A 27239-nucleotide genomic window follows, 5' to 3' on the forward strand; every position below is an offset into this window, starting at 1 on the left:
TTTTGTTAAGTAGCTTTTACAAGCTGATTAAAAAATATTATCAGTAAAACATACAATATAATGTTCTTTTTAAAAGCACATAAAGTCAACGCTTATTGTGTTACTGTTGGTGCTCTTGACTCAGGGAAAGCACACAATATGGTACTTTACTGTACTGCTTATGTGTACGAACATTGCAAAGAGGACAGAACCCCGGTCACGACAGATATCGCATCATTCCACGAACCACCAAAATGTGCTTTGTGTGCAAAGCTTAGCAATGAGTATGCTGATTGTATTGGTGATTAACATTGTCAGATTCTGCGATCCAAGTCATGCTTACAACACATGCAGTTAAAGTGTTTCCTGTCTTAAATATCTGTAGATCGCATTATGTGTGCGGATATTCATTCTCCAAGACGAACATTCTTAATATTAATATCAGCGTCTTGTTCTGACTGGTGTAAATCTTTGCGTCTCTGTATTGCTCTTGCTGAGCTCACCTGTAACTCAAGGCCCTTGAGGACCTGCCACTTCTCCCACTTATAGCGAGAATTAGCCAATTTATAAACGCACTGAATGTAAAATTACTGTATTTTTTATTATTTGTAATATGTCTATTTTTAATTCACTTGAAAGAGAAAGCACAGAGATTTTTCAGTTCAGTTTTCTTCTTCTTTGTGTGCTTCAGTTTTGTTTGCTACAATTTGCTTTGCTTTTGTAATACTGAAACACAACGTTTAGCTCTGCTAACACATAAGAATACAATAGTGTGACAGGGATGGATGTGTGGTGAAGTCAGGCCAGAATGCAAGAACAGCACAAAGGCAAGTACTGAGCTGCAAAGGTGCCGCGGCACTGTGTTTATTTAAACGCAAAAATAAAATAAAAGATTCAAACAAAAACAATGGTCACAGAGCAAAAATAAAAAGGTAAACAAAAGCAACTCACAAACACAAAATAATCCTAACTAAACAAATACTTTCCTTTGCTTCTCCCGTCTCTCTCTCACACACATTCCTCCTCCGAACAACCCACCCGGAACACAGAAAGCTGCAGGTTTTATACAGGTGACCATCTCCGAATTAGCAACAATTAATCAATTAATTAAGTCAGGAGGTGGTCACCTTCTGCACAAGGTTTTTGCGTGGATGGGGCTTCCCCATCCATGCTGCCAAACAATAAACACAACACAGCTTTTTGCCATCCTCTTTATGTACATACTAAATCAAATAACAAAACATTGTATTTTTAAATCAACACAAAATACCCTCAAACCAATACTAACAATAACCAATTCCCAAACAATACATTCTTTTAAATAATACACAAATACATTTTAAATAATCCAATAACAGTCACCTGTGCTAAAATGAACAAATACATTTAAAACAGTAGGGCCTTGCCCAGCCCCCTTTTTTATGTGCAGGGCTCTTAGCCCTGTCACAAATAGTTATACAATTCAATGGTTATGGCAGAGAAAGAACAAATCCTGCAGTAACAAATCCGTAAAGAAGGCAGACTGGTAAAAATGAAACCTTTAAACCCAATGAAGAACTCTCAAACCAACAACACGTGTAAAACTATATTTGTGTAAATCTGTTTATATGTTGGTATGGGGATAGAAGTGATCGACCACATCAATTCTTTCACTTGCAAGACAACTTTGCATGGCAGTTGTTCTGATAACTCTGCGAATGTGCTATTGTCACCCATTAATTTCTGATCAAGTGCCCTATTTGCAGTTCTCCAGGAATTTATAGTGAGATTGTACGCTGCTCATACTCCTATCTGTCACATGAATGAACAAACGCAAAGAAAGGGACAGCAGAATCAGGACAGCTGCCTCCATGTGAAGATAGTCTTTACCAACATGCTCTGAGAGCCAACTACCAAAATGCCATATGGAGGCATAGTCTGGTAACAGCTATAGATGTGCCAGCTCCCCAGAACAACCACGGATGGACAGCGGGAGATGGTGGCAAGCTTGATATTAAATGGATGGCTGGCTGTCCTGAACCTCAGGTCATCTTGGAGTTCATATTGTGTAAATGCTCTCGTACCTGTCAACGCCCCAGCTGCCAGTGCCTGTCTGATGGATGCCAACGAAGATGATTCAACACAGGTTATACTTGATGATGAGGATAGTGAAGATGAATCTGACTAAAAACTGACCCTGTAAATGAGAAATGGACTTACAAATGTGTTGGTCTTTGAAAAGACATTTTGTAGTGAATGTTCAAAATGTTCTGTTACATATATTAATCTATATCAATCCATAATGGTGTTAATGTATTTTTGTTGCTTACAGTTTTATTTAACCAACAAATGTTAGATTATGGTTCTTAACTTGAAAAATGTTGTTTTGTGTAGAGGGATGCTGTTACTTGCATAATTATATAATAAATATGTTACTTGTATCACTCCAGAAATTTGGGTATTTCATGTGGCACAATGTGACACAGCTACAGTGGCTTGTGAAAGTATTGACCCCCCTTGGCATTTTTCCTATCTTGTTGCCTTACAACCTGGAATTAAATTGGATTTTTTGGGGGTTTGTATCATTTCATTTACACAACATGCCTACCACTTTGAAGATGCAAAGTATTTTTTATTGTGAAACAAACAAGAAATAAGACAAAAAAACAGAAAACTTGAGCGTGCATAAGTATTCACCCCCCCAGAGTCAATACTTTGTAGAGCCACCTTTTGCAGCAATTACAGCTGCAAGTCTCTTGGGGTATGTATCTATAAGCTTGGCACATTTAGCCACTGGGACTTTTGCCCATTCTTCAAGGCAAAACTGCTCCAGCTCCTTCAAGTTGGATGGGTTCTGCTGGTGTACGGCAATCTTTAAGTCATATCACAGATTCTCAATTGGATTGAGGTCTGGGCTTTGACTAGGCCATTCCAAGACATTTAAATGTTTCCCCTTAAACCACTCGAGTGTTGCTTTAGGAGTATGCTTAGGGTCATTGTCCTGCTGGAAGGTGAACCTCCGTCCCAGTCTCAAATCTCTGGAAGACTGAAACAGGTTTCCCTCAAGAATTTCCCTGTATTTAGTGCCATCCATCATTATTTCAATTCTGACCAGTTTCCCAGTCCCTGCCGATGAAAAACATCCCCACAGCATGCTGCCACCACCATGCTTCACTGTGGGGATGGTGTTCACGGGGTGATGAGAGGTGTTGGGTTTGCGCCAGACATAGCGTTTTCCTTGATGGCCAAAAAGCTCAATTTTAGCCTCATTTGACCAGAGTACCTTCTTCCATATGTTTGGAGAGTCTCCCACATGCCTTTTGGCGAACACCAAACGTGTTTGCTTATTTTTTTCTTTAAGCAATGGCTTTTTTCTGGCCACTCTTCCATAAAGCCCAGCTCTGTGGAGTGTACGGCTTAAAGTGGTCCTATGGACAGATACTCCAATCTCCGCTGTGGAGCTTTGCAGCTCCTTCAGGGTTATCTTTGGTCTCTTTGTTGCCTCTCTGATTAATGCCCTCCTTGCCTGGTCCGTGAGTTTTGGTGGGCAGCCCTCTCTTGCCAGGTTTGTTGTGGTGCCATATTCTTTCCATTTTTTAATAATGGCTTTAATGGTGCTCCGTGGGATGTTCAAAGTTTCGGATATTTTTTTATAACCCAACCCTGTTCTGTACTTCTCCACAACTTTGTCCCTGACCTGTTTGGAGAGCTCCTTGATCTTCATGGTGCCGCTTGCTTGGTGGTGCCCCTTGCTTAGTGGTGTTGCAGACTCTGGGGCCTTTCAGAACAGGTGTATATATACTGAGATCATGTGACACTTAGATTGCATACAGGTGGACTTTATTTAACTAATTATGTGACTTCTGAAGGTAAATGGTTGCACCAGATCTTATTTAGAGGCTTAATAGTAAAGGGGGTGAATATATATGCACGCACCACTTTTCCGTTATTTATTTTTTAGAATTTTTTGAAACAAGTTATTTTTTTCATTTCACTTCACCAATTTGGACTATTTTGTGTATGTCCATTACATGAAATCCAAATAAAAATCAATTTTAATTCCAGGTTGCAAGGCAACAAAATAGGAAAAATGCCAAGGGGGGGTCAATACTTTCGCAAGCCACTGTAGCTGAGTAGTGACGTCAGGCCAGAAAGAAACACACACAGTACTGAGGTGAAATGATATGAAGGCGCTTGCTTGCGCCAGTTTATTGTAAATAAAAATGTTGAACAAAACAGAAAACACAGACTGAACAAACAACAATGCGTTGGCCAAGGTAAATAGACAGACAAACAAAGTGGACGAACAGAAAACAAGTACCGTAATAGATAAATTTTTAACTCTTCTAACTCCACCCGTTCTCCACTCACAAACACACAACCTAGAAGTAAAAACGTGCCCCTTTTATGCAGCTGTACCGAGACTTGATTGCTAATCATTCAATTGCAATCTCGGTACATCTGCATGTGAACTAATTTGTGCCCTTCCCGTGTTTCCATACAAATACCCCTTTAATTTGCACATGAAGTGATTTGTGCCATCCTCATGTCTAACTACAAATTACACTTTATATCACCTGTGCTCATAACCCACATTATAACATGTGCACTTTATACATAAACACCAACATTTATACACTACATACAACATAAAACACCAAAATACACACAGGGGCGCGGCACATTGCCACACACAACCATTAATGTTTAAAGGTTCAAAACTGAAAAATATTTTTATTCCATCACTATAGCGTTTTGATTATTGAGCCAGCGGGCATAGGCCTTTGAGCTTGAAGAGTGGTGCATAGTTAATAATGATTTGAAGCATATTGCATAAGATAGTCAGATTTAAGTATGAGTTGTTAACCCCACACATCCACCAAAAACTTCTGATATTGTTCGACAGTGCTTCTGTTTGGAAGCAAATTACTACAAACAGCTACAAGGTATAGATGTCCAGCATACATATTTGGAATCTACAGATAATAAGCTTTAAGAAAAGTATTGTTTTATTTGGTACCAATCGGCCAAAATTTGGGTCCTGGCTCATACCTGCCTGGCCCATGTACTATAAGATTATTATTATTATTATTATTATTATTATTATTATTATTATTATTATTATTATTATTATTATTATTATTTTATATTTTAACATAACTGTTTGGCATACTTTGTTTTGAAATTAATTCACAAGGGTAAAGTAAGGTCTTTACTTCTGGAATTTTTTTCAACTTTAACAGTGTTACATATAGTGACTGTAATAATATTTTGCTAATTAACAATATTCAAATACATGTCTGAATCCTGAACAGATATCTAAAAATGTATAATAAATATATGGTAAATGGATAGAATCAGTGTTCTATAAAGTACAGTATCTAGTATGTCTTCTGTTATGTATTACTATATCTATAACAAAAACATTGTCAATGTAAAAAAACAAGTTAGAAAAATGTAAACGCTGTTTAAAGAGGTGATATCAAACACAAAAGTCCAAGTTAGGAGAAGTAATTAGGTCAGTCTTGTCAAGCATCAAACAAATAGGCACAATTGGAAAGGTACTGGGGCACAAGATTCACACAATTCTTGCTTCTAACTTGGCACCTTTTTTTGATCGCTTCTCTCCACTTTAACGCTCCACCTGAAATGCTCTTTGTATGACTTGAAGTGACAGACACACACACACACACACACACACACTGAGACACACATACACTGAGATACACACACACTGAGACACACACTGAGACACACAGAGGCAGACACACACACACTGACACACACAGAGACACACACACACGCTCTGAGACAGACACAGACACAAAGACACACACACACACACACACACACACTACAACACACAGTCTCAGTGTGTGTGTGTCTCAGTCACTATCGCTGTCTATCATATCAATACAGTAATAAAACACATAACTAATCTGCCCATCCGGTGTGTGCAGGGGAGGGAGGAGGGGGGGGGTCTGTACTATGGTACATTTGTACTATTGTACCCAACTCCAGAGTGGACAGTTATTGGACATCGCAATTATATATATATATATATATATATATATATATATATATATATATATATATATATATATATATATATATATATATTTATAATCTACACAATTGTGAATGTTTTGTTAGGCACACAAGCCATCGTCTGATATATTATCGATTATAAAACGACACCTCATGTGACTAACAAAAAAAAACTGGTTTTCTGAAAAGGTGTCTAGAAGGGCTAATATTCTGATAGTATCCTAATACTAAGTGGGTATTTGGTATCACGTTTTTGGAATACTGGTATCCAGAATACCGACAGATTCATTCGGAATACACTGTTTACATGGCATGGAAGAGCTATTCAAATTTCCCACTACTGGAATGGTAGTGTGCGTGGAGTTAACGCAGTCCTTTTACAATCCTTATTATGCACATCACAAACCTGGTTTTGTGCTTACCTTCAAATATACCAGGATCACACATATTGTCGGCCACTCCCCCCATATTGCGTGATGCATACATTTTATTTCTGCACGGCGCAGAATGGATTGTGATGCGCAAAAGGACGTTTCATATATGGCAACTTGGCATAATTTCAGCACAACGGCCATTTGTGAGTGGCATACCCCTCTGCGTGGTACGCAAACCTTTCGAAGACCGGGCCCATAGTGTCCTGATGTAACACCCTGACCTTGGTGTACGATAATGAAAGCTAATTGGCCATTCTGGTTGTCCACAGTAATTTTGCTCTTCTGCACAGCAGTAAACTTGGCATTGTATCGCTTTGTAATGATACTGTCTGGTTTGCACTGCAATCGTTCTTCCTCTTGACCAAATAAGTTCACTTTTTGTGACTGAAACCATGCGAGATACTTCAGGAGAAATTTCAGACAATTTGGTGAGAAACGGCAATATTTTGCTGCTCACCTCTCTCTCTCTATTGAAGGGTTCTTCTAAGAAGTGACAAATATCCCCAGTAGTTAGAGATGCAGTGATGGTAAACAAAGCTCCTGATAGCCACTTGTTGACTATGTTTTAATGAATCCTTCAGAGGCTGCAAGTGAAGAAGGAATTGCAACGTTGCATTTGCATAGCATGAAGTGAAATTGGGGTTGCTCAAGCCTCGGAATTGATGTGTAAGTGCAAGCGTTCTCTTAGAAGCTTGAGGCTTTTGCTGTTCCTGAACATTAGTGATGGCTCGATGAATGAAATGCACTTAATCATTTACCTTGTGTCCCTTGTGCGTGTTGGTCTCCTTCAAGCTTATCAACTTAGGGCAATAAATCCCTCTGAGCCCTCCCTCTGCAACTGCAGTTTGAGGTGCCTAAATGCAGGTGGGATCAAAAAGTTGATAAGGTGGGCACCGCTTAAGGATGTAACTCTGGAAGTGCAACAAAACTTTGTCCATAGGAGGAAATGGAGTTACCAAGATCCATCCTCACTGTTTTTAGAGTCTTACCCTGGCATTTGTGAATGGTGATTGAATGAGCACCAATGATTGGGAAGTACTCTCTAAACAATTTAGACTCTGTCCATGATTTCAAACTTTGTTCGTAAATGTTCAAAGGTACGGGTGACTCCATTGTTAAATGAGATGGTTATGGTTTTGACCATACTTGTGTTTTCCAGATAGTAGGAAACAGCTTGAAGCTTTCCTATTGCCCCATTGATGAGACCAGTGACAATGTCAATGTTCTTGCAAAGCACCACTTTGCAGCCTATTTTGACTTGTGTGGTAGTTTCCAGACCAGCTGTAACAACTGCAGTCAGCCTTGTAGGTGTTAGTCTTTTTCAGCACATATCTCTGGAATTTAAAAGGGCAGTCCACAGTCCATAAGATGAATGTCCTTTTGTGGCAAAGTGCCCGCCCCTGTGTGTATTCTGTGTTATGTGTTTTGTTTTAATGTTGGTGTATAGTCATTGGTACACAGTATATAAACGGGTCTGTGTAAAACGAGTATTTAAAATGTATATTTGTATTTAGACACAAGGATTGCACAGCACTTCACGTGCAAGTAAAATGTAATATGTGAGCACGGGGAATTGCACTTTATTAATTCACGTGCAGTTGTACCGAGACTCCAATTGAATGATTGATTAGCAATCGAGTCTCGGTACAGCTGCATAAAAGCAGCATGTTTTCACTCACTCGGGGTTGTGTGTTCGGTGAGTGGAGAACGGGATTGGAGACAGAGATAATAGTAATAATTGTAATAATAATCATAATCATTAAAATATCTGCTCACTGTGTTTTGTCTGTGTAGTCCGTTTTGTTTGTCTTTTTATTTTGGCGACAAGTGCCATGTTGAATGTTACAACTGTTTATTTTCTGTCTGTTCTGTTCTCCATCTCTCTTGTTATTCATTTCGTGGCTCTGGTCTGACGCCACCCACTCCTGCCGTCTTTGTGACACCTCTCCAGGCATACGATCAAGCACGGCAGTTTGGATCTGGTTACAGGCATCTACAGTAGGCATAACGCAGGTTGAGCCCTCGAGATGAAATAGCTAGGTGGCTATTTTTTTTTTTAATTAGCAGTGGATGAAAACCACCTCAGCAAGTTTTGGATCTATAATAAGATCCAAAATGGAGAAGTACCTATATGGTAACAGGGTCCTGGGAGACAGTCAACATGGTTTTAGGAAAGGGAGATCATGTCTAACTAACTTGCTTGATTTTTTTGAGGATGCAACTTCGGTAATGGATAATTGCAAAGAATATGACATGGTGTGGTTAACATGTAGAAAACAGAAAGTACTGATTAGAGGAGAAACCTCAGAATGGAGTGTGGTAACCAGTGGAGTACCACAGGGATCAACATTAGGTCCTCTGCTATTCCTAATCTACATTAATGATTTAGATTCTGGTATAGTAAGCAAACTTGTTAAATTTGCAGACAACACAAAAATAGGGGGAGTGGCAAACACTGTTGCAGCAGCAAAGGTCATTCAAAATGATCTAGACAAGATTCAGAACTGGGCAGACACATGGCAAATGACATTTAATAGAGAAAAGTGTAAGGTTGTGCATGCAGGAAATAAAAATGTGCATCATAAATACCATATGGGAGATACTGAAATTGGAGAAGGTTTTTATGAAAAAGACATAGGAATTTTTGTTGACTCAGAAATGTCTTCATCTAGACAATGCAGGGAAGCTATAAAAAAAGGCCAACAAAATGCTCGGCTACATTGTGAAAAGTGTTGAATTTAAATCAAGGGAAGTAATGTTAAAACTGTACAATGCATTAGTAAGACCTCATCTTGAATATTGTGTTCAGTTCTGGTCACCTCGCTATAAAAAAGATATTGCTGCTCTAGAAAGAGTGCAAAGAAGGGCAACCAGAATTATTCCGGGTTTAAAAGGCATGTCATATGCAGACAGGCTAAAAGAATTGAATCTGTTCAGTCTTGAACAAAGAAGACTACGCCGCAACCTAATTCAAGCATTCAAAATTCTAAAAGGTATTGACAATGTCGACACAAGGGACTTTTTCGACCTGAAAAAAGAAACAAGGACCAGGGGTCACAAATGGAGATTAGACAAAGGGGCATTCAGAACAGAAAATAGGAGGCACTTTTTTACACAGAGAATCTTGAGGGTCTGGAATCAACTCCCCAGTAATGTTGTTGAAGCTGACACCCTGGGATCCTTCAAGAAGCTGCTTGATGAGATTCTGGGATCAATAAGCTACTAACAACCAAACGAGCAAGATGAGCCGAATGGCCTCCTCTCATTTGTAAACTTTCTTATGTTCTTATGTTCTTAGAATCTGCCAGAACTGATGGACGCTGTATCTACTGTAGATACTAATGAGAGCAAAACAAATACAAAAGAAAAACAAGGGAAATGCAGATCTTTTCTAGAAAGCTGGGAGTCTTTGTATAAATGGATTTTATATTTTTAAACGCTGCAGTAACAGCTCTGCTTGTGAAGCATTTGACAGAACAAGTGATTTATTTGCACTATGTAGAACCTTATTTTCTCCCATTGGTGCTTGAGCCTCGCAGCATTCATGGAATCGCTGCCTGTGCACCTATTATCAGTGATTAAAGGCTGGTTTTCAAACAAACTGATTGAGTATCGCTTACCCATACTGTATTGGTATAAGAAAAGTGTGTTTTTAAAAAAGTAATGTCAGCTTTCAATCACATAAAATATGCTGAAGATAATGTAATCAACACCAAGCTACAGACAGGGAGTCCCAAGCTTTAAAAGTGATACTGTTTATAAATAAGAACTCAACTTTATTATGAATATTGTGTTAGTATGTGTTTTCTAAGCATTATTTGTGAATGCTTACTCACCATTGCTACACCCTGTTAGAAAATTGACTTTCCTGCATTAAGTATTCATCATTTAATCATAAAATCTCAATTTACAAGATTAAATACATGACTATACTCCTTCTGGGCTCTACCATAACAGGATCACATTACTGTGATACTGCACGCCGATTGACTCAGTGGATATGTCGGATTTTGCTGAATTAGAAGCCTGGTGTATAGCGACTTATGGAAAGAAACGATCATTTGAGTTGTATTTAACATGGTGTATACAGTGTTTTGAGAACAAATGACACTGAACATCAGAAAATAGGCACTGTGAGATGAATGATCCTACTTTTAGCTCAGTCTTGGTGCAAATAGCGTATATCGTGTTTTGCATCTAAACTCATATATATACAATGCCTATAGAAAGTCTACACCCCCTTTCAAAATTTTCACATTTTGTTGCTTTATAGCCTGGAACTAAAATACATTAAAAGAGTTGTTTTTTTTTTTTTACTTATGTACACATCCTACTCCACAACTTCCAAGTGAAAAAAATATTCTAGAAATTTGTAGAAAATTAATTAAAAATAAAAACTGAAATAACTTGGTTGGATAAGTGTCCACCCCCCTGGTAATAGCAATCCTAAATTAGCTCGGGTGTAACAATTGCCTTCAAAATCACACATCAAGTTAAGTGGCTTCCACCGGTGTTAAATTGTAGTGATTCACATGATTTCAGAATAAATTTAGCAGTTCTTGTAGGTTTCCTCTGCTGGGTAGTGCATTTCAAAGCAAAGACTCAATCATGAGCACCAAAGAGCTTTCAAAAGAACTACGGGACAAAGTTGTTGAAAGGCACAGATCAGGGAATGGGTATAAAAAAATATCAAAAGCCTTGAATATCCCTTGGAGCACGGTCAAGACGATTATTAAGAAGTGGAAGGTGTATGACGCCACCAAGACCCTGCCTAGATCAGGCCGTCCCTCCAAACTGAATGACCAAGCAAGAAGGAGACTGATCAGAGAGGCTACCAAGAGGCCAATGGTAACTTTGCAAGAGCTACAGACTTTTATGACTAAAACTGATCAAAGTGTGCAGATGACAATAATATCCCAAGCACTCTACAAATCTGGCCTGTATGGTAGGGTGCCCACCTTGAATTTCATTTGAAGTATGCAAAAAAAACACTCAAGAGATGCTGTAGCCATGTGGCAAAAAGTTTTGTGTCTGACGAAACAAAATTTGAACTTTTTGGCCTAAATGCAAAGCGTTATGGCTCAAATCCAACAGAGCGCATCACCCAAAGAACACCATCCCTACTGTGAAGCATGGTGGTGGCAGCATCATCTTATGCCAGAAAGCTGAAACTTGGTCAGAAGTTCACCTTTCAGCATGACAACGACCCAGAGCACACAACCAAAGCTACACTGTAGTGGCTAAGGAACAAAAACTTAAGTCCTTGAGTGGCCCAGTCAGATCCCCGACCTAAATCCAATCAAAAATTTGTGGCATTACTTGAAGATTGCTGTCCATCAACATTCCTGAAGGAACTTGACAGAGTTTGAACAGTTTTGTAAAGAAGAATGGTCAAATATTGTCAAATCTAGGTGTGCAAAGTTGGTAGAGACCTATCCCAACAGAGTCACAACTGTAATTGCTGCCAAAGGTGCTTCCACCAACTCAGGGGGGTGGAGACTTATCCAATTATGAGCTTTCAGTTTTGTATTTTTAATATATAATCTTTTTCTCAATTCAAGGGGGTGTAGATTTTCTATAGGCATATATATATATATATATATATATATATATATATATATATATATATATATATATATATATATATATATATATTCCCGATTGTGGAGCTGCTTTAGTGCCATATTAAAATGTTAGAAACGTGTGTGTGTGTGTGTGTGTGTGTGTGTGTGTGTGTGTCCATCTGTCTGCGATTATTGGACTTATACAGTTCTATGTTTATGCAGCATACAGCACTGTGATCACAGTTTACATTTTCTGCACTCTTAAATTAAGGATAGTTCATAAACTAATACAACCAGGGTGGTCCGTCAGCCCTGTTGACACAGTCATATGTTTTTGTGGGTTGCTTTGAGCTCCCCATGAGATATTCGGATATAAATAAACCCTGTATGAAGCTAATTTGATACGAATCATATGCATAGTTTGAAATGTACGCATGTTTTCAGTACCAAACAATAATAATGAGAAAGTGCCTTTCAAATCAATTAGATAACTTTGAAACAGCTCCCTGTCTGTGCCAGTGTTCTCTTTACCATTATACCTGTAATATGACATCAGGTGTGTTATTCTATTTATCATTTATTAAACTTAACCCTGTTACTTTGGTTATTAAGTGGCTTACTTAATATAACAGTCAAGGAGTTAAGAACAAATAAACAATTTATCTGTCTCTGTGTGTTTTGGTTCAGCGCAGAAACTGGGAGTCACAGGTTTACACTTGGTTACATTCAGTGAGACATAAACCCATAAAATCTCACTAACCTATTCAGTGCATTGATATCCACAGTCAGTCTTATCATTGGAAGAGCAATTACATTCAGAGTTTCACTTGTTTAGACTGTCTCCAACTTGCAGCTGCCCTGATAATTATTTCTTTACAGCATTTTTTAAATAATTCTAAAATAAAATCAAACAAGAGGAAACTGTCCTTCTCAACTCCTGGTCTAATTAGTTAACTCCTTAAGCTGTGGCTCCTGGACTTCCCTGCCGGCTAACACTGTCTCTGAAATCTTCCTAGCTTCCCTTTGGGGTGCCTGATTTGGTTTGGTTGGTTTCACTTGTTTCTGTGACTGGCTCTCCTGCACTGCTCTGCGCTGCTTGTCTGCTGAATCAGAAAGAGAGCGTGCACTCACACAAGCAGTCCTTTTTTGCTGGTAAACAGACCTCTGCCCTCTAGGGTGTGGAGCCGGGAGGATCATTAAAGTAGCAGTCCCTTTCATTTTAAACACACAGTAATGCAGCTAATCTTTTAGCCACCGCTACAACTTCTCTGAGCACTTTGACGGCTTTTTTGCATAGCTGTTTTTATTTTTATTTATTTTTTTACCTGGGTCAGGGTATGCGATTTATAAGGACAATTAAATGGTATTCCTTTCTGAAAGTACAATACATCTTTTCATCTGCAATCGGCAACACAATGGGGAAAACAGCTAGTTTATTTACTTATTATTACAGTGCCATGAAAAAGTATTTGCCCGCTGATTTTCTGCATTTTTGCACATTTTTCACATTTTGTGAAAACTCACAAAACCCTTTTTGTGGGTTGTAGTATTATATAGAGGGAGTCTGACAGAAAAAAGTCTGATAGTCTGATAGAAAAAATGACACCAAAGTTTGATGCTTCTTTCATTTGTTTGGTGTACAAGGTAATCAAACATGCAATCTTCAGGTGTGAAAAAGTTATTACCCCCCTAGTTAACTCAACCCAATTGAGTTAAATTCAGACTAACTTTGGCCCTTACCATCAGAGTGAAGTTGTTGGCACACAGGTTCTGGAGGCACATCATGCCATGATTAAAAGAAATTCCTGAAGACCTCCGGAAAAAAGTTTTTGATGCCTTTCAGTCTGGAAAGGGTTACAAAGCCATTTCTAAGGCTGTGGGACTCCACCAAACCACAGTCAGAGCCATATTGTCAAAAGGGAGAAAGTTTAGGACAGTATTGAATCTTCCCAGGAATGGCCGTCCTGCCAAAATCTCTCCAAGAGCAAGGCGTAAAAACGTACAGGAGGTCACAAAGAACCCTAGAACAACATCCAGGGATCTGCAGGCCTCTCTCAAATTGGCTAAGGTCAGTGTTCATGACTCCACCATCAGAAAGACACTGGGCAAAAATAGGATTCATGGCAGAGTAGCAAAGGTCATTCAAAATGATCTAGACAAGATTCAGAACTGGGCAGACACATGGCAAATGACATTTAATAGAGAAAAGTGTAAGGTACTGCACGCAGGAAATAAAAATGTACATTATAAATATCATATGGGAGATATTGAAATTGGAGAAGGAATCTATGAAAAAGACCTAGGAGTTTGTTGACTCAGAAATGTCTTCATCTAGGCAATGTGGGGAAGCTATAAAAAAGGCTAACAAGATGCTCGGATACATTGTGAAAAGTGTTGAATTTAAATCAAGGGAAGTAATGTTAAAACTGTACAATGCACTTGTAAGACCTCATCTTGAATATTGTGTGCAGTTCTGGTCACCTCGCTATAAAAAAGATATTGCTGCTCTAGAAAGAGTGCAAAGAAGAGCGACCAGAATTATTCCGGGCTTAAAAGGCATGTCATATGCAGACAGGCTAAAAGAATTGAATCTGTTCAGTCTTGAACAAAGAAGACTACGTGGCGACCTAATTCAAGCATTCAAAATTCTAAAAGGTATTGACAGTGTCGACCCAAGGGACTTTTTCAGCCTGAAAAAAGAAACAAGGACCAGGGGTCACAAATGGAGTTTAGAAAAAGGGGCATTCAGAACAGAAAATAGGAGACACTTTTTTACACAGAGAATTGTGAGGGTCTGGAATCAACTCCCCAGTAATGTTGTTGAAGCTGACACCCTGGGATCCTTCAAGAAGCTGCTTGATGAGATTTTGGGATCAATAAGCTACTAACAACCAAACGAGCAAGATGGGCCGAATGGCCTCCTCTCGTTTGTAAACTTTCTTATGTTCTTATGTTCTAAGTAGCACTAAGAAGAACATGAATGCTTGTCTGAAGTTTGCCAAAAAGCACCAGGGTGATCCTCAAGAGTTCTGGAACAATGTTCTATTGACAGACGAGTCAAAAGTGCAACTTATCTGCCAACGTGGGCCCTTATTTTGGCGAAAACCAAACACTGCATTCCACAGTAAGAACCTCACACCAAAGGTCAAGCATGGTGGTGGTAGTGTCTTGATTTGGGAATGCTTTGCTGCATCAGGACCTGGAAGATTTGCCATCATTGAAGGAACCATGAATTCTGCTCTGTATCAGAGAATTCTACAGGAGAATGTCAGGCCATCCTTCCATGAGCTGAAGCTGAAGTGCAGCTGGGTCATGCAGCAAGAGAATGATCCGAAACACAAAAGCAAGTCTACATCAGAATGGTTGAAGAAGAAGAAATTTAAAGCTTTGGAATGGCCTAGTCAAAGTCTAGACCTAAGCCCCATTGAGATGTTGTGGCAGGACCTGAAACGAGCATGTGGCAGAGCAAAGCTCTGCCGTTTAGAAATTGGCAGGGATGGGGTTAATTTCCCCTACCTGCCTGGGTTTATTATGTTCAGGTGGCTGGGGTTGATTAGTTGATGAAATGATTAACTTAATTAACAATCAATCAGCACCCAGCCACCTGACATAAAAGGAGGCCTCTGCTTCTCATTGAGGAGGAGGGAGCTGAGGAAGCAGGTTGGTGTTTGTGGTTGTTTGATTTTTTTTTTTTTTCCTAATTTATTTATAAAATTTTTTTAAAAATTGTCCCCCCCAAAAAAAAAAAAAAAATGCTGCAGTACTGCTCCGAGCCTCCTGGAAGCACTATATCCCACAGCTAACACCAAATGTGGCAGGCTGGTGAGTGAAAAGACGCCCAAAGACAGACTGCAGTTAAAAAAAAAATACTAATTTTATTATAAATAACACAAAATAAACGTGCACAAAGGCAAAATAACAGAAATTTGAGAATTCCTCTTGTTTGTAAACTTTCTTATGTTCTTATGTTCTTATGTAAAAACAACAAAACTTACAAAAATAAGGTTTCCAGGCTTGGCAATGCCTTCACTGGATTTAGCAAAATTCAAAAATCACAAACAACCACAAACACCAACCTACTTCCTCAGCTCCCTCCTCCTCAATGAGAAGCAGAGGCCTCCTTTTACTGATTGATCGTTAATTAAGTTAATCATTTAATCAACCCCAGCCACCTGAACATAATAAACCCAGGCAGGTAGGGGAAATTAACCCCATCCCTGCCAATTTCTAAACGGCAGAGCTTTGCTCTGCCACAGAGCAGTTTATGCTCTAAAACCCACAAATGTCATCGAGTTGAAGCAGTTCTGCATGAAGGAGTGGGCCAAAATTCCTCCACAATGCTGTGAGAGACTGATCAATAACTATAGGGAGCGTTTGGTTGCACTTATTGGTGGTGTAACCAGTTATTGAGTCTAAGGGGGTGATTACTTTTTCACACAGGGGCACTGGGTGTTGTTTAACTTTCTTTAATAAATAAATGAAACAAGTATCAAAATTGTGTGTTCTTTATTCACTCAGGGTCCTTTTTATCTAATATTAGATTTTGGTCAAAGATCTGATAACAATCAATGTCAGAAATATGTACAAATGCAGAAAATCAAACGGGGCAAATACTTTTTCACAGCACTGTGTGTGTGTGTATATATATACAGCTCTGGAAAAAATTAAGAGACCACTGCAAAATTATCAGTTTCTCTGTTTTTACTATTTATAGGTATGTGTTTGGGTAAAATGAACATTTTTGTTTCATTCTATAAACTACTGACAACATTTCTTCCAAATTCTAAATAAAAATATTGTCATTTAGAGCATTTATTTGCAGAAAATGACAACTGGTCAAAATAACAAAAAAGATGCAGTGTTGTCAGACCTCGAATAATGCAAAGAAAATAAGTTCATATTAATTTTTAAACAACACAATACTAATGTTTTAACTTAGGAAGAGTTCAGAAATCAATATTTGGTGGAATAACCCTGATTTTCAATCACAACTTTCATGCGTCTTGGCATGCTCTCCACCAACCTTTCACATTGATGTTGGGTGACTTTATGCCACTCCTGGCGCAAATATTCAAGCAGCTCGGCTTTGTTTGATGGCTTGTGACCATCCATCTTCCTCTTGATCACATTCCAGAGGTTTTCAATGGAGTTCTGGTATGGAGATTGGGCTGGCCATGACAGGGTCTTGATCTGGTGATCCTCCATCCACACATTGATTGACCTGGCTGTGTGGCATGGAACATTGTCCTGCTGGAAAAAACAATCCTCAGAGTTGGGGAACATTGTCAGAGCAGAAGGAAGCAAGTTTTCTTCTAGGACAACCTTGTACTTGGCTTGATTCATGCGTCCTTCACAAAGACAAATCTGCCCGATTCCAGCCTTGCTGAAGCACCCCCAGATCATCACCGATCCTCCACCACATTTCACAGGGGGTGCGAGATACTGTGGCTTGTAGGCCTCTCCAGGTCTCCATCTAACCATTAGACGACCAGGTGTTGGGAAAAGCTAAAAATTGGACTCATCAGAGAAGATTACCTTACTCCAGTCCTCTATGGTCCAATCCTTATGGTCTTTTGCAAACCTCAGCCTGGCTCTTCTTTGCTTCTCCTTGATGAAGGGCTTTTTTCTAGCTTTGCACGACTTCAGCCCTTCCCGTAGGCGCCTGTTTTGAACCTTCCTCGCCATGCACTTCACCCCAGCTGCCGTTTGCCATTCTTTTTGTAGGTCACATGATGTCATCCTACGGTTGCTGAGTGACATTCGAATGAGTTGGTGGTCATCCCGGTCAGTGGAGAGTCGTTTTCGCCCTCTGCCGGCCTGTAGCTTTGTTGTCCCCAATGTGTGCTGCTTGACCTTGTTCTTATGAACCGCCGTCTTTGAAATTTAAGGATGGAAGCAACCCAACACTCACTGTATCCCTCTGCCAGTAAAGCCAGAATTGAACCCTTCTTTTCCTCACTCAAAACTTTCCTTTTCAACTCTTTGGGCATGGTTAATAGTTATTTTTGGATTCCAATTACTTTTGAGGTACTGCTAGCACTGTTTTGCCATCCAGCTGGTCCTATTGCAAGATGATAGTGATGACCACAGGAGTGGTTTTTATACTTTTCCTCGTTAAATAAGATTTGGTTCAGGTGATCTCCTATTCAGTAGAATGAGGTGTGCCTGTGCTGGAATTCAACAGACACTGGAATGGAACGGCTACCATACATGTAGAGATGCTGATTTAAGAAAAAATTTGTAGTGGTCTCTTAATTTTTACCAGAGCTGTATATATATATATATATATATATATATATATATATATATATATATATATATATATATATATATATATACCATTCTGTCTGGAGCGGGGGAGCAGAGCAGAATGAAAGAAAGAGCAGAAGATATTATTATGAGGGGTGTATGGAATTGTCACCGCTTTGCTCCGCTTACATTCTCAGAACACAACACAGACTCTCGCCGTTAAAATACATTGTCTTTAACACAGGATTTGCACATCATAGGAGAATAGAAGTGAGTAAACTCTGTATCCCTTATATGAGAAGTGGGTAAATAATATATTGCCCAAATTCAAAGTGCGTAAACGCCGTTTACCTGCATATACCCTCGACTACACCACTGAGTAAAACTCCAAAGTACCTGGTATTGCAAGGCAGTCTCCCATCCAAATACTAACCATGTCACGCATATTATTATTATTTTTAGCAGACACACTTATCCAGGCCAACTTACAGTTGTAACACACAATTACCTGCACTTTTTAACTGAAACAGCAGCAATGTGTCCCACACCTGTGATTGAACTCACAACCCTACAGTCAGGAGCACAGTGCTCTAACTTCTACTCCACAGATGCTGCAAGCGAAGGATCACTAGTGTCTCGTTGTATAACTAAATCTCAGCAGTTTCCGACATGTTTTTCTAACTTGTATGAGAAACTACCGTTCCTCTTATATATATATATATATATATATATATATATATATATATATATATTTTTTACATAAACCTTGTACTTTTTATATAGATATATATATATATATGTCAATTGCTGTGGATAAACGCATCAGCCAAATCACTTAATATGATGTGTATTTTTCTAGTTGCTATTTCTTTATTTATACATTTATAATACTGTAGCTCTTATTGGAGACACACACAAAGGATCTCGCGTTTAAGGCAGTTTATTATGCGGCTAACAACAAATCAGCACCATCCACACAGACATAGACAGCCCTTCCCCACCCCAGAGCACTACTCTGCCTATCAAGGTCACATCCACATATTACACGAATAACACCGGAAGGGTAATAAGTTACAGGATAATGCATTTAACAACATCGGAACGTTACAGAAACTAATAATGAAACACAACAATAATAATTCAGCTTTCCCCTACCATATATATATATATATATATATATATATATATATATATATATATATATATATATATATATATATATATATATATACTTTGAACGTGTGGGTGCACACAGATGAAGTTGACAGTAGTTCCCCTGGGAGACAAGCTTCCTGATGAACAGTTTCCAAATGCGGAGACATTGGTAGCTTTGCAGCATATAATGCCAAATCAAACTCTTCATTTAGCTTCCAATTTAGCAAAATAAATATTTATTTTGTGAAAACCCAGATTTATTTTGTCAGATTTAATTACTGAATGATAATGTTTTTCAGATGTATCTGTTAGGTCAATGTTGAATCACCAAGTTTAACAAAAAGATTTAAGTTACAAGTATTTTTCACTGATTTATTTGTTAGAAATGTTTAGTGTTGCTAAATATTGACTCATCAAGTGTAAAAACATTTTTTTAAGGAGGGCGGCATATAAAAAATGTGGGCACTACTGGTTTAAAGATAATAAATGTATTTATTGCACTTATTTAGCACTTTTTATACAAAAGTATCGTAAACGCACTGTACAGTACATAGCAAAAGAAAGAACAAACCACAATACATTTGTATAGCATCTCACACGTGCAACTCAATAATCGGATCATTTAAATAACATATTTAAATAACAGTATACAAATAATGAAAAAGCAGCAATTACAATTACATTCAAACCCAAAAATAAAGATAAGATAAAACCCACTAAGATAAGAAAGTAATTTTATAAAAGTGCATTTTAGTCTTGACTGGAAACCTGTAACAGTCTCAGCTTCCCTGACAAAAGAAGGCAGAGCATTCCATAATTTAGCCCTACAGTAATTGCAGCTGTGAGATGAGCCAATGTCAAGGGTAGGACTATTAGGGGAAATATTAATTAATTTGTCTAGGACAGCAAAAAGAAATCTAGGATTATTTTTATTTGTTTCAATTAAATTAGAATAATGTGACGATCTAGCCAACACCAGAGCCTTCCTGTATTTAACCAGATGGTCCTTCCATGCAATGGAATGAACATGCAGTTTAGATTCTGGCCATCTCTGTTCTAGTTTACAGTAAGCTTTTTTTAAAAGACACTCTCCGAGTTTTGACTGGCGCTACAGTATCTAAGATACCAGTCAAGATGGTGTTGTAGGTATTAACCAGCTCTACTGATGAGGACCCAGAGAGTGGTAATGAGCTCAAGACATTAGAAAGCTTAACAGCAGTTGAATAATTAATTACCTGAGATTTAAATGTATGGTCCACAGTCTTTGCAGATACTGGCAGATTCACCTCAAAAAGATGATCAGAAATAGTAAGGTCTAGGGTTATGATGTTCTTAACAGCTAAACCACAAGAAATTACCAGATCTGAAGTATGGCCACGATTATGCGTAGGACCTTTACATGCAGGATATAATCTAAGGAATCCAGTAGCCTCAAAAGTTCCAAGGCGTTAGAATCAGAATCAATGTCAACATGAAGGTTAAAATCACCCAATAAAAGATCATATTTGACTGTCAATATAGATAGCAGTTTCCCAAATTCAGCCAGAAATAGCAGGTTTGACTTAGGTGGTCAATAAATAATTACAATATTATTAGGTAAAGGACTGTTTAATGTCAAGGTTAAAACTTCAAAAGATGAAGAACCTTCAACAATTTCCTGTTTGATTTCAAGTTCACTACGGAAAACAATAACAAGTCCACCTCCCTGCCCAGTAAAGCGAGCTTTCTGGTTAAAAAAAAGAAGTAGGTAGAGAAGCTGCAATCAGGTAAACATTGTCATTCAATCCAAGACAAGTTTCAGTTAAAGAGAGAATATAAATGTCCTGAAAAAAAATCACTAATTAACACAGCCTTATTAGACAGTGACCTGACATTAAACAAACCTAGGTGTAAATTGGTCCAATCAAGAGCATGTGGTTGAGCAGGGGTAATAGGAATTTGACGAAGGTTACTGTAGAACACACCTCTGTGTTACTCAGCAGGTAGCAGGAATGGCAGGATACTTTAACCTGAATTTTACATGCCTCTTTAGATTCCCTCCCCTTCACAGTTCCTAGTTTAAATACCTTGCTAGGTGATGTTTGATGTTATCAGCTAAAACCTGCTTGCCCCTAACCTATTTAGGTGGAGTCCATCTTTCCTATAATATCAATTTATTTTCCAAAAGTAATCCCAGTTTATAAATCCCAGCCCTTCTTACACACACCAACCAGCTAGCCAAGTATTTAAACCCTAATTCTACTGAATACTTCATTCCCACTACCAACAACAGGTAGTAGACCTGAGAGAATAATTCTGCATCCTAACTTTTTCAGCTGTCTTGCTAATGATTTAAAATCCTCTTTAAGAATCTCAGATTTTCTGTTCCTTATCTCATTTGTACCAGCATTTTTAATGGACAAAAGAATGAAACAACAAAGGTAAGTAAAGGCAGACAATCAGCCCAGTGTTTTAATCTGGAAATTTAATCCATGAAACACGAGACAGTAATAAAGCTTCAAAATATTTTTTTTATTTTTTATTATCGATCCTCGTTGAACTGAAACAAAAGCTTCACAGATTGTTTTAAATTTGCTGGATGTATCAGAGCACTAGCATTCATTCAGGCTTTAGTTCGGTTAAAAACTGTGTCACATCACATCGAAGAAATTTTATCCATGTAACAGAATGAAATTAGAAATACTGACCCCATATTACCAGTAAGAGCTTCTCTATGAGCAATCGCAAGCGAAACAATGGCAATCCAGCATTGATTTAAAATATATATATTTTAAAATTCTGTTTATGTTTGTTCTTTTCCCAGGTGTTTGTCCCAAAGATGGCAGCGGGGTGGCAATGCGTCCAACTCGTGTACAGTAATCTCACTGTTAGGGGCGCCTTGTGCTTTCATGGGGTCACTGGCACCAGGGTGCGTTGCAGAGTAAGTAGCAGGCTTCCTTCTCCAACTACAAGCTCAGTTTAAAAAGTGCAGGGTTATAAAGTGTCACTAGTCCTGCCACCAATCATGTACGTCCCTTGTTTAGGTGTATTGTTAAATTGATCAGGTGCCAGGAAATCAGGCCACTCCAAAGTCTGCTGTGAACAGATCACATTTATCACAACATGAGTAAGTCTTATAAAGTTTATCATAGTAAAAACATAGCAAAGTTTAATAAAGCATAGTGAAAGCAGGGGTAAGCATTGTAAGCCCAGGAGGTATGGGACAGCATATTTAAAAACATGGAAAACCAAGGTAATGTAAGGTAAATGTTTAACCAAGGGAAAAGCACAAGGAAATTGATAAAATACAGTGCATATTTACCATGATAAACTTCTAAAGGACAGTCTAGGTTTACTATTGAGTTGTTCATGCAGTTAAATCGGAGGACACATGTATTTAATAGTGGCCTGGTTGCTCAATAATAATTTACGGTCAAACAAGGACTGGTTGTAGGACTAGAGGTTTTAACTCTGCAGGCTAACTGAAGTGGCATTTGCTTCTTAGTCTTTCTGACAGGCTGAGAAATAAGACTGCTGCTTCAATCACATTTTTTTTTCTATCCCTTACAATGTCATGAGAACCGGTGGAGTGCCAGTATGTAGTATATGCCAGGCTTAATCCTGACAGGTTCATCACTTAATGATAGATGAATCCTTAACATGACAAAAGATCTGTATTTACTATATTGGTATTTGTAAAATATTTGGGATTATCTGTTGTAATCTTGTACAGGGATAAAAAAGGACTCATATTTCATTTCAGTTTTAGCTTTTACAGGTTTAACTGACACCTTTAATAGCAACTCCAGAAATTAATTAAGCCCATAGTGAAATTTGAAATGGGCAAGTCTGGAAGTCTTACTCTATCCCTGTCATAAATATGATCAAAAAGCTATATTTTGAACATTTTCTATGGCTAATATGTATATATATATATATATATATATATATATATATATTATATATAATATTCATCTGATGTAAGTAGCTAGATCTATAATATCTAAGAGTTAACTCCATCACTGAGGTCTCTTTATGCGTTACGTGGAACCAACGTGAACGTGAGTGACTAATTAGAAGCCACACCGCAGGTGTGATGTTGAGCAATGTAGTTTTGAGAAAATTTGCATCACTAAAATAGAATCTGTTTCTATTTTTTTTTTTCATCGCATGACTAGAATGAAACTGACACCCTTGACACAAGTCAAACACACGCCTCAAAACACGTCGTGTCTCAAAACAAGTTCATCGTGGACGACGAAAAGTTAATTTATGAGGTGTAGTAGTATCCTGCAAACTGAACGACTATGAAGACATCCAAAAGAAAGACAGTGTCTTGGTGGCTTACAGGTAGTGTATTAGCAGCACCGAGATATTTTCTTTCTGATTATGCAAGCTGCATAAAAATAGATTTATTAATAAGCAAAAATAAACTGGAGCATACATGCAGTCTACATATCCAGCATTTAAATGAAATATGTGACTTTTTTGCTTGCTTTTAAAATGACACCAAAAAAGTCCTGTATTCACACAACTTGAACATTGATGTAATTTCAAGCCATGGCTTTTTTAAAAAAAAATGTTTGTTTGTTTTTAAGATAAATAACATTTTGTTCAGAAAATTGTCCTGTGGAACAAATCCATGACAAGAAGGTCTTTACATATGTATAAAGCAAAGTTTTGTGGAGATTCACCAAACAAACCAAAATATTATCGGGGTCCTGCTATTCTATACTTGTAAAACAAAGCCAGCAACACGTTTATATTCTATGTGACACATCCCAACTAGGGATGAAACGATAATAAATTTCCATGATACAAATAGTTGAGAGCCTCTTTCACGATGCACCAATTATCACGATAGGTAACGGTTATTTTTCAATTACTTTTTTAACTGAACAATAAAAAAAAAAAGTTCTGTCTTTTTTTCTCTGTGGTATATGGTCTGCAACACAGAGAAGCTACAGACTTTAAAAAAGAGCAAGATTCTAGCAAGAGTGAAAAAAGAAATTACTACCACAGAGGTGGAAGAAAAATAATCTTAATGAAATTGTCTTTATATTACCATTAATAGTTACAAAAAATGATCCCTTTACAGTACAGTATTTAAATCTGTCAAAATGGCACTGCAAGCTTTATTACACCTGCTTTATTTACACATTTTATTGTGTTTGTTGTTTAGTTTTTGTATGTATTCTTTAGTAGGATCTTCTAAAAGTTCTTTATAATAGAGTACATCAGAGAGTTGACGGTCTGCTTCAGCAATGTAATCGGTGGTGTTTAGTACGACTACAGCACCTCCCTTACCTGCTTGTTTAATTACTATATCGTGATTATTCTTTAATGATAATATAGCATTTCCTTCAATATTTGAAACATTGTTAGGGATATCTAGTTGTTTTTGGATAATCTGAGAACTTACTTTCTGACGGAAGGTGGTGATGTAAGCTTCTAGGCTGGCATTACGTCCACTTGGTGGTTTCCAGTCAGAGGTTTTAGAATTTTATTTTGTCCAGGTTTTGTAACGGGCAAAATGTCAAAACCTTTTAATAAAACTGAGGTTTCTGCTTGAGTTAAATTGTTTTTAGAAAGGTTTACGACGCTGAGTTGGTTAATAGAAGTGTCTCTTATTGGTTTAGATTTCTGTAATTTGTCCAGTTTTTTAATTTTCTGTTGCATGTCTGCCTGTAGATGTTTCTTGTAATGTTCCTTACATTTAGTATAAAAGTTTGCTGCTGTGCTGGTTTTTGTGTCCAGGTTAATATACAGTGTTTAAATCTGTTTCTTTAAAGCTGTTTTATTTGCACATATTAGGTGTATTAGGTGGTTTCTTAGTTTCTCTGAAGTCTTTGTACAAAGATGTTCTGCATACATAGATTTGAATGTAGTGTTCAAAGGATTATAGATGATGAGCCCTTTTGGTATTAAGTTCAGTTTCTTGCATCTAGTTAGGAAGAAAATATTGCTGTCCAGTTTTGCTTCCTTTTTTCTCATGTGGTAAGTTTCCACTTTAGATGTCGAGTTTTGTTATCTTCCATAGTCGTAGATAGATGAAATGGTAACCGTATTAGTCCAGAGATGATAGACTAAGAGAAGGAGAAGTGATACATTTTATTGGACTAATTAAATAATAATTATTCACAAGCTTTGAAGACCTCAAAGGTCTCTGTTACCATATAGGTAATTTTCCATTTTGGATCTTATTGTAGTTTCCATATAATAGAACTCAGGCTTATTGGTCTATAGTTACAGTTATTGGTCTATAGTTCAGTTTTGTTTCCCTTTTTGTGGATCGGTATTACATTTGCAATTTTCCAGTCTGTCGGTCTCTTCTTTATATAGTAAAAAAAAACAACAACCTTTACAAAAAAAAATTCTACCAATCGCTCAGATTTTGACCCCCGGCCCTCTTCAGTTCCTGTTTGGAAACACACCAAAACAAACCACAATCTGCAGTACCGTACTAAAGCTGGAGATTGTTATGTTATTGTTCAGAAGGTTAAGGGTTAACTATTGCTGATGTAATCTCCATCTGCTATAACAGAGTATGCGTATAAAAAAGAGACACTATGTTTTCCTGTTAAAAAGAACCCATTTTATATATAAGAAGATAAGAGAAAGTTTACAAACGAGAGGAAGCCATTCGGCCCATCTTGCTCATTTGGTTATTAGTAGCTTATTGATCCCAGAATCTCATCAAGCAGCTTCTTGAAGGATCCCAGCGTGTCAGCTTCAAGAACATTACTGGGGAGTTGATTCCAGATCCTCACAATTATCTGTGTAAAAAAGTGCCTCCTATTTTCTGTTCTGAATGCCCCTTTGTATAATCTCCATTTGTGACCCCTAGTCCTTGTTTCTTTTTTCAGGTCAAAAAAAGTCCCTTGGGTCAACATTGTCAATACCTTTTAGAATTTTGAATGCTTGAATTAGGTCGCCGCGTAGTCTTCTTTGTTCAAGACTGAATAGATTCAATTATTTTAGCCTGTCTGCATATGACATGCCTTTTAAGCCCTGAATAATTCTGGTCTCTCTTCTTTGCACTCTTTCTAGAGCAGCAATATCTTTTTTATAGTGAGGTGACCAGAACTGAACACAGTATTCAAGATGAGGTCTTACTAGTGCATTGTACAGTTTTAACATTACTTCCCTTGATTTAAATTCAACACTTTTCACAATGTATCTGAGCATCTTGTTAGCCTTTTTTATAGCTTCCCCACATTGTCTAGATGAAAACATTTCTGAGTCAACAAAAACTCCTAGGTGTTTTTCATAGATTCCTTCTCCAATTTCAGTATCTCCCATATGATATTTATAATGTACATTTTTATTTCCTGCGTGCAGTACCTTACACTTTTCTCTATTAAATGTCATTTGCCATGTGTCTGCACAGTTTTGAATCTTGTGTGTGTGTGTGTGCCATGCAGCTTTTTTCCTTACATTAGAATTGTAGTGATTCAAAATGGGTTAGTTTTCAGAATGAACACTGCAGAAAATGTGGAAAACGATGACATATTCAGACAGTATGCCGTGCAATTCCAAAGAAGCAAGTGCAGAGATCAAAGGTTTCAGAACAGTACATGCTGTCCAGGAACACAGTGATAATAGTGACAGTGACTTGGGAGATATAAGCATTAGTTGTTTAGAACTTGCTTGCCTGGCCAATACAACGCAACAAGCAATCTGGATCGCCCCTCCATGTTAAACGGTAGTCACTGAAGATGAAGCTGGATACAGGTTCAGCTGTGTCAGTAATAGCTAAAAAGGACTTCAGTGAGCATTTCAAAGGACTCACCTTGACTTATACGTGATTGAAAAGGGTGGACCAGCATTATTTGGTCAGGAATGGCTAAAC

General features: G+C 37.8%; 1 protein-coding gene across 2 annotated transcripts in view; it reads left to right on the forward strand.

Annotated features, from left to right (window-relative positions):
* Positions 1-27239, forward strand: part of khk (ketohexokinase) — a 149638-nt gene that overhangs the window by 12351 nt on the left and 110048 nt on the right. For both annotated transcript variants that reach the window (XM_041252787.1, XM_041252788.1), the window contains exon 2: positions 22212-22328. In XM_041252787.1, coding sequence (XP_041108721.1) covers positions 22212-22328 — 117 coding nt within the window. The remainder of the gene's footprint in view (positions 1-22211; positions 22329-27239) is intronic.

This window comes from Polyodon spathula, chromosome 6, assembly GCF_017654505.1.
Source record: "Polyodon spathula isolate WHYD16114869_AA chromosome 6, ASM1765450v1, whole genome shotgun sequence".
Taxonomy (NCBI): domain Eukaryota; kingdom Metazoa; phylum Chordata; class Actinopteri; order Acipenseriformes; family Polyodontidae; genus Polyodon; species Polyodon spathula.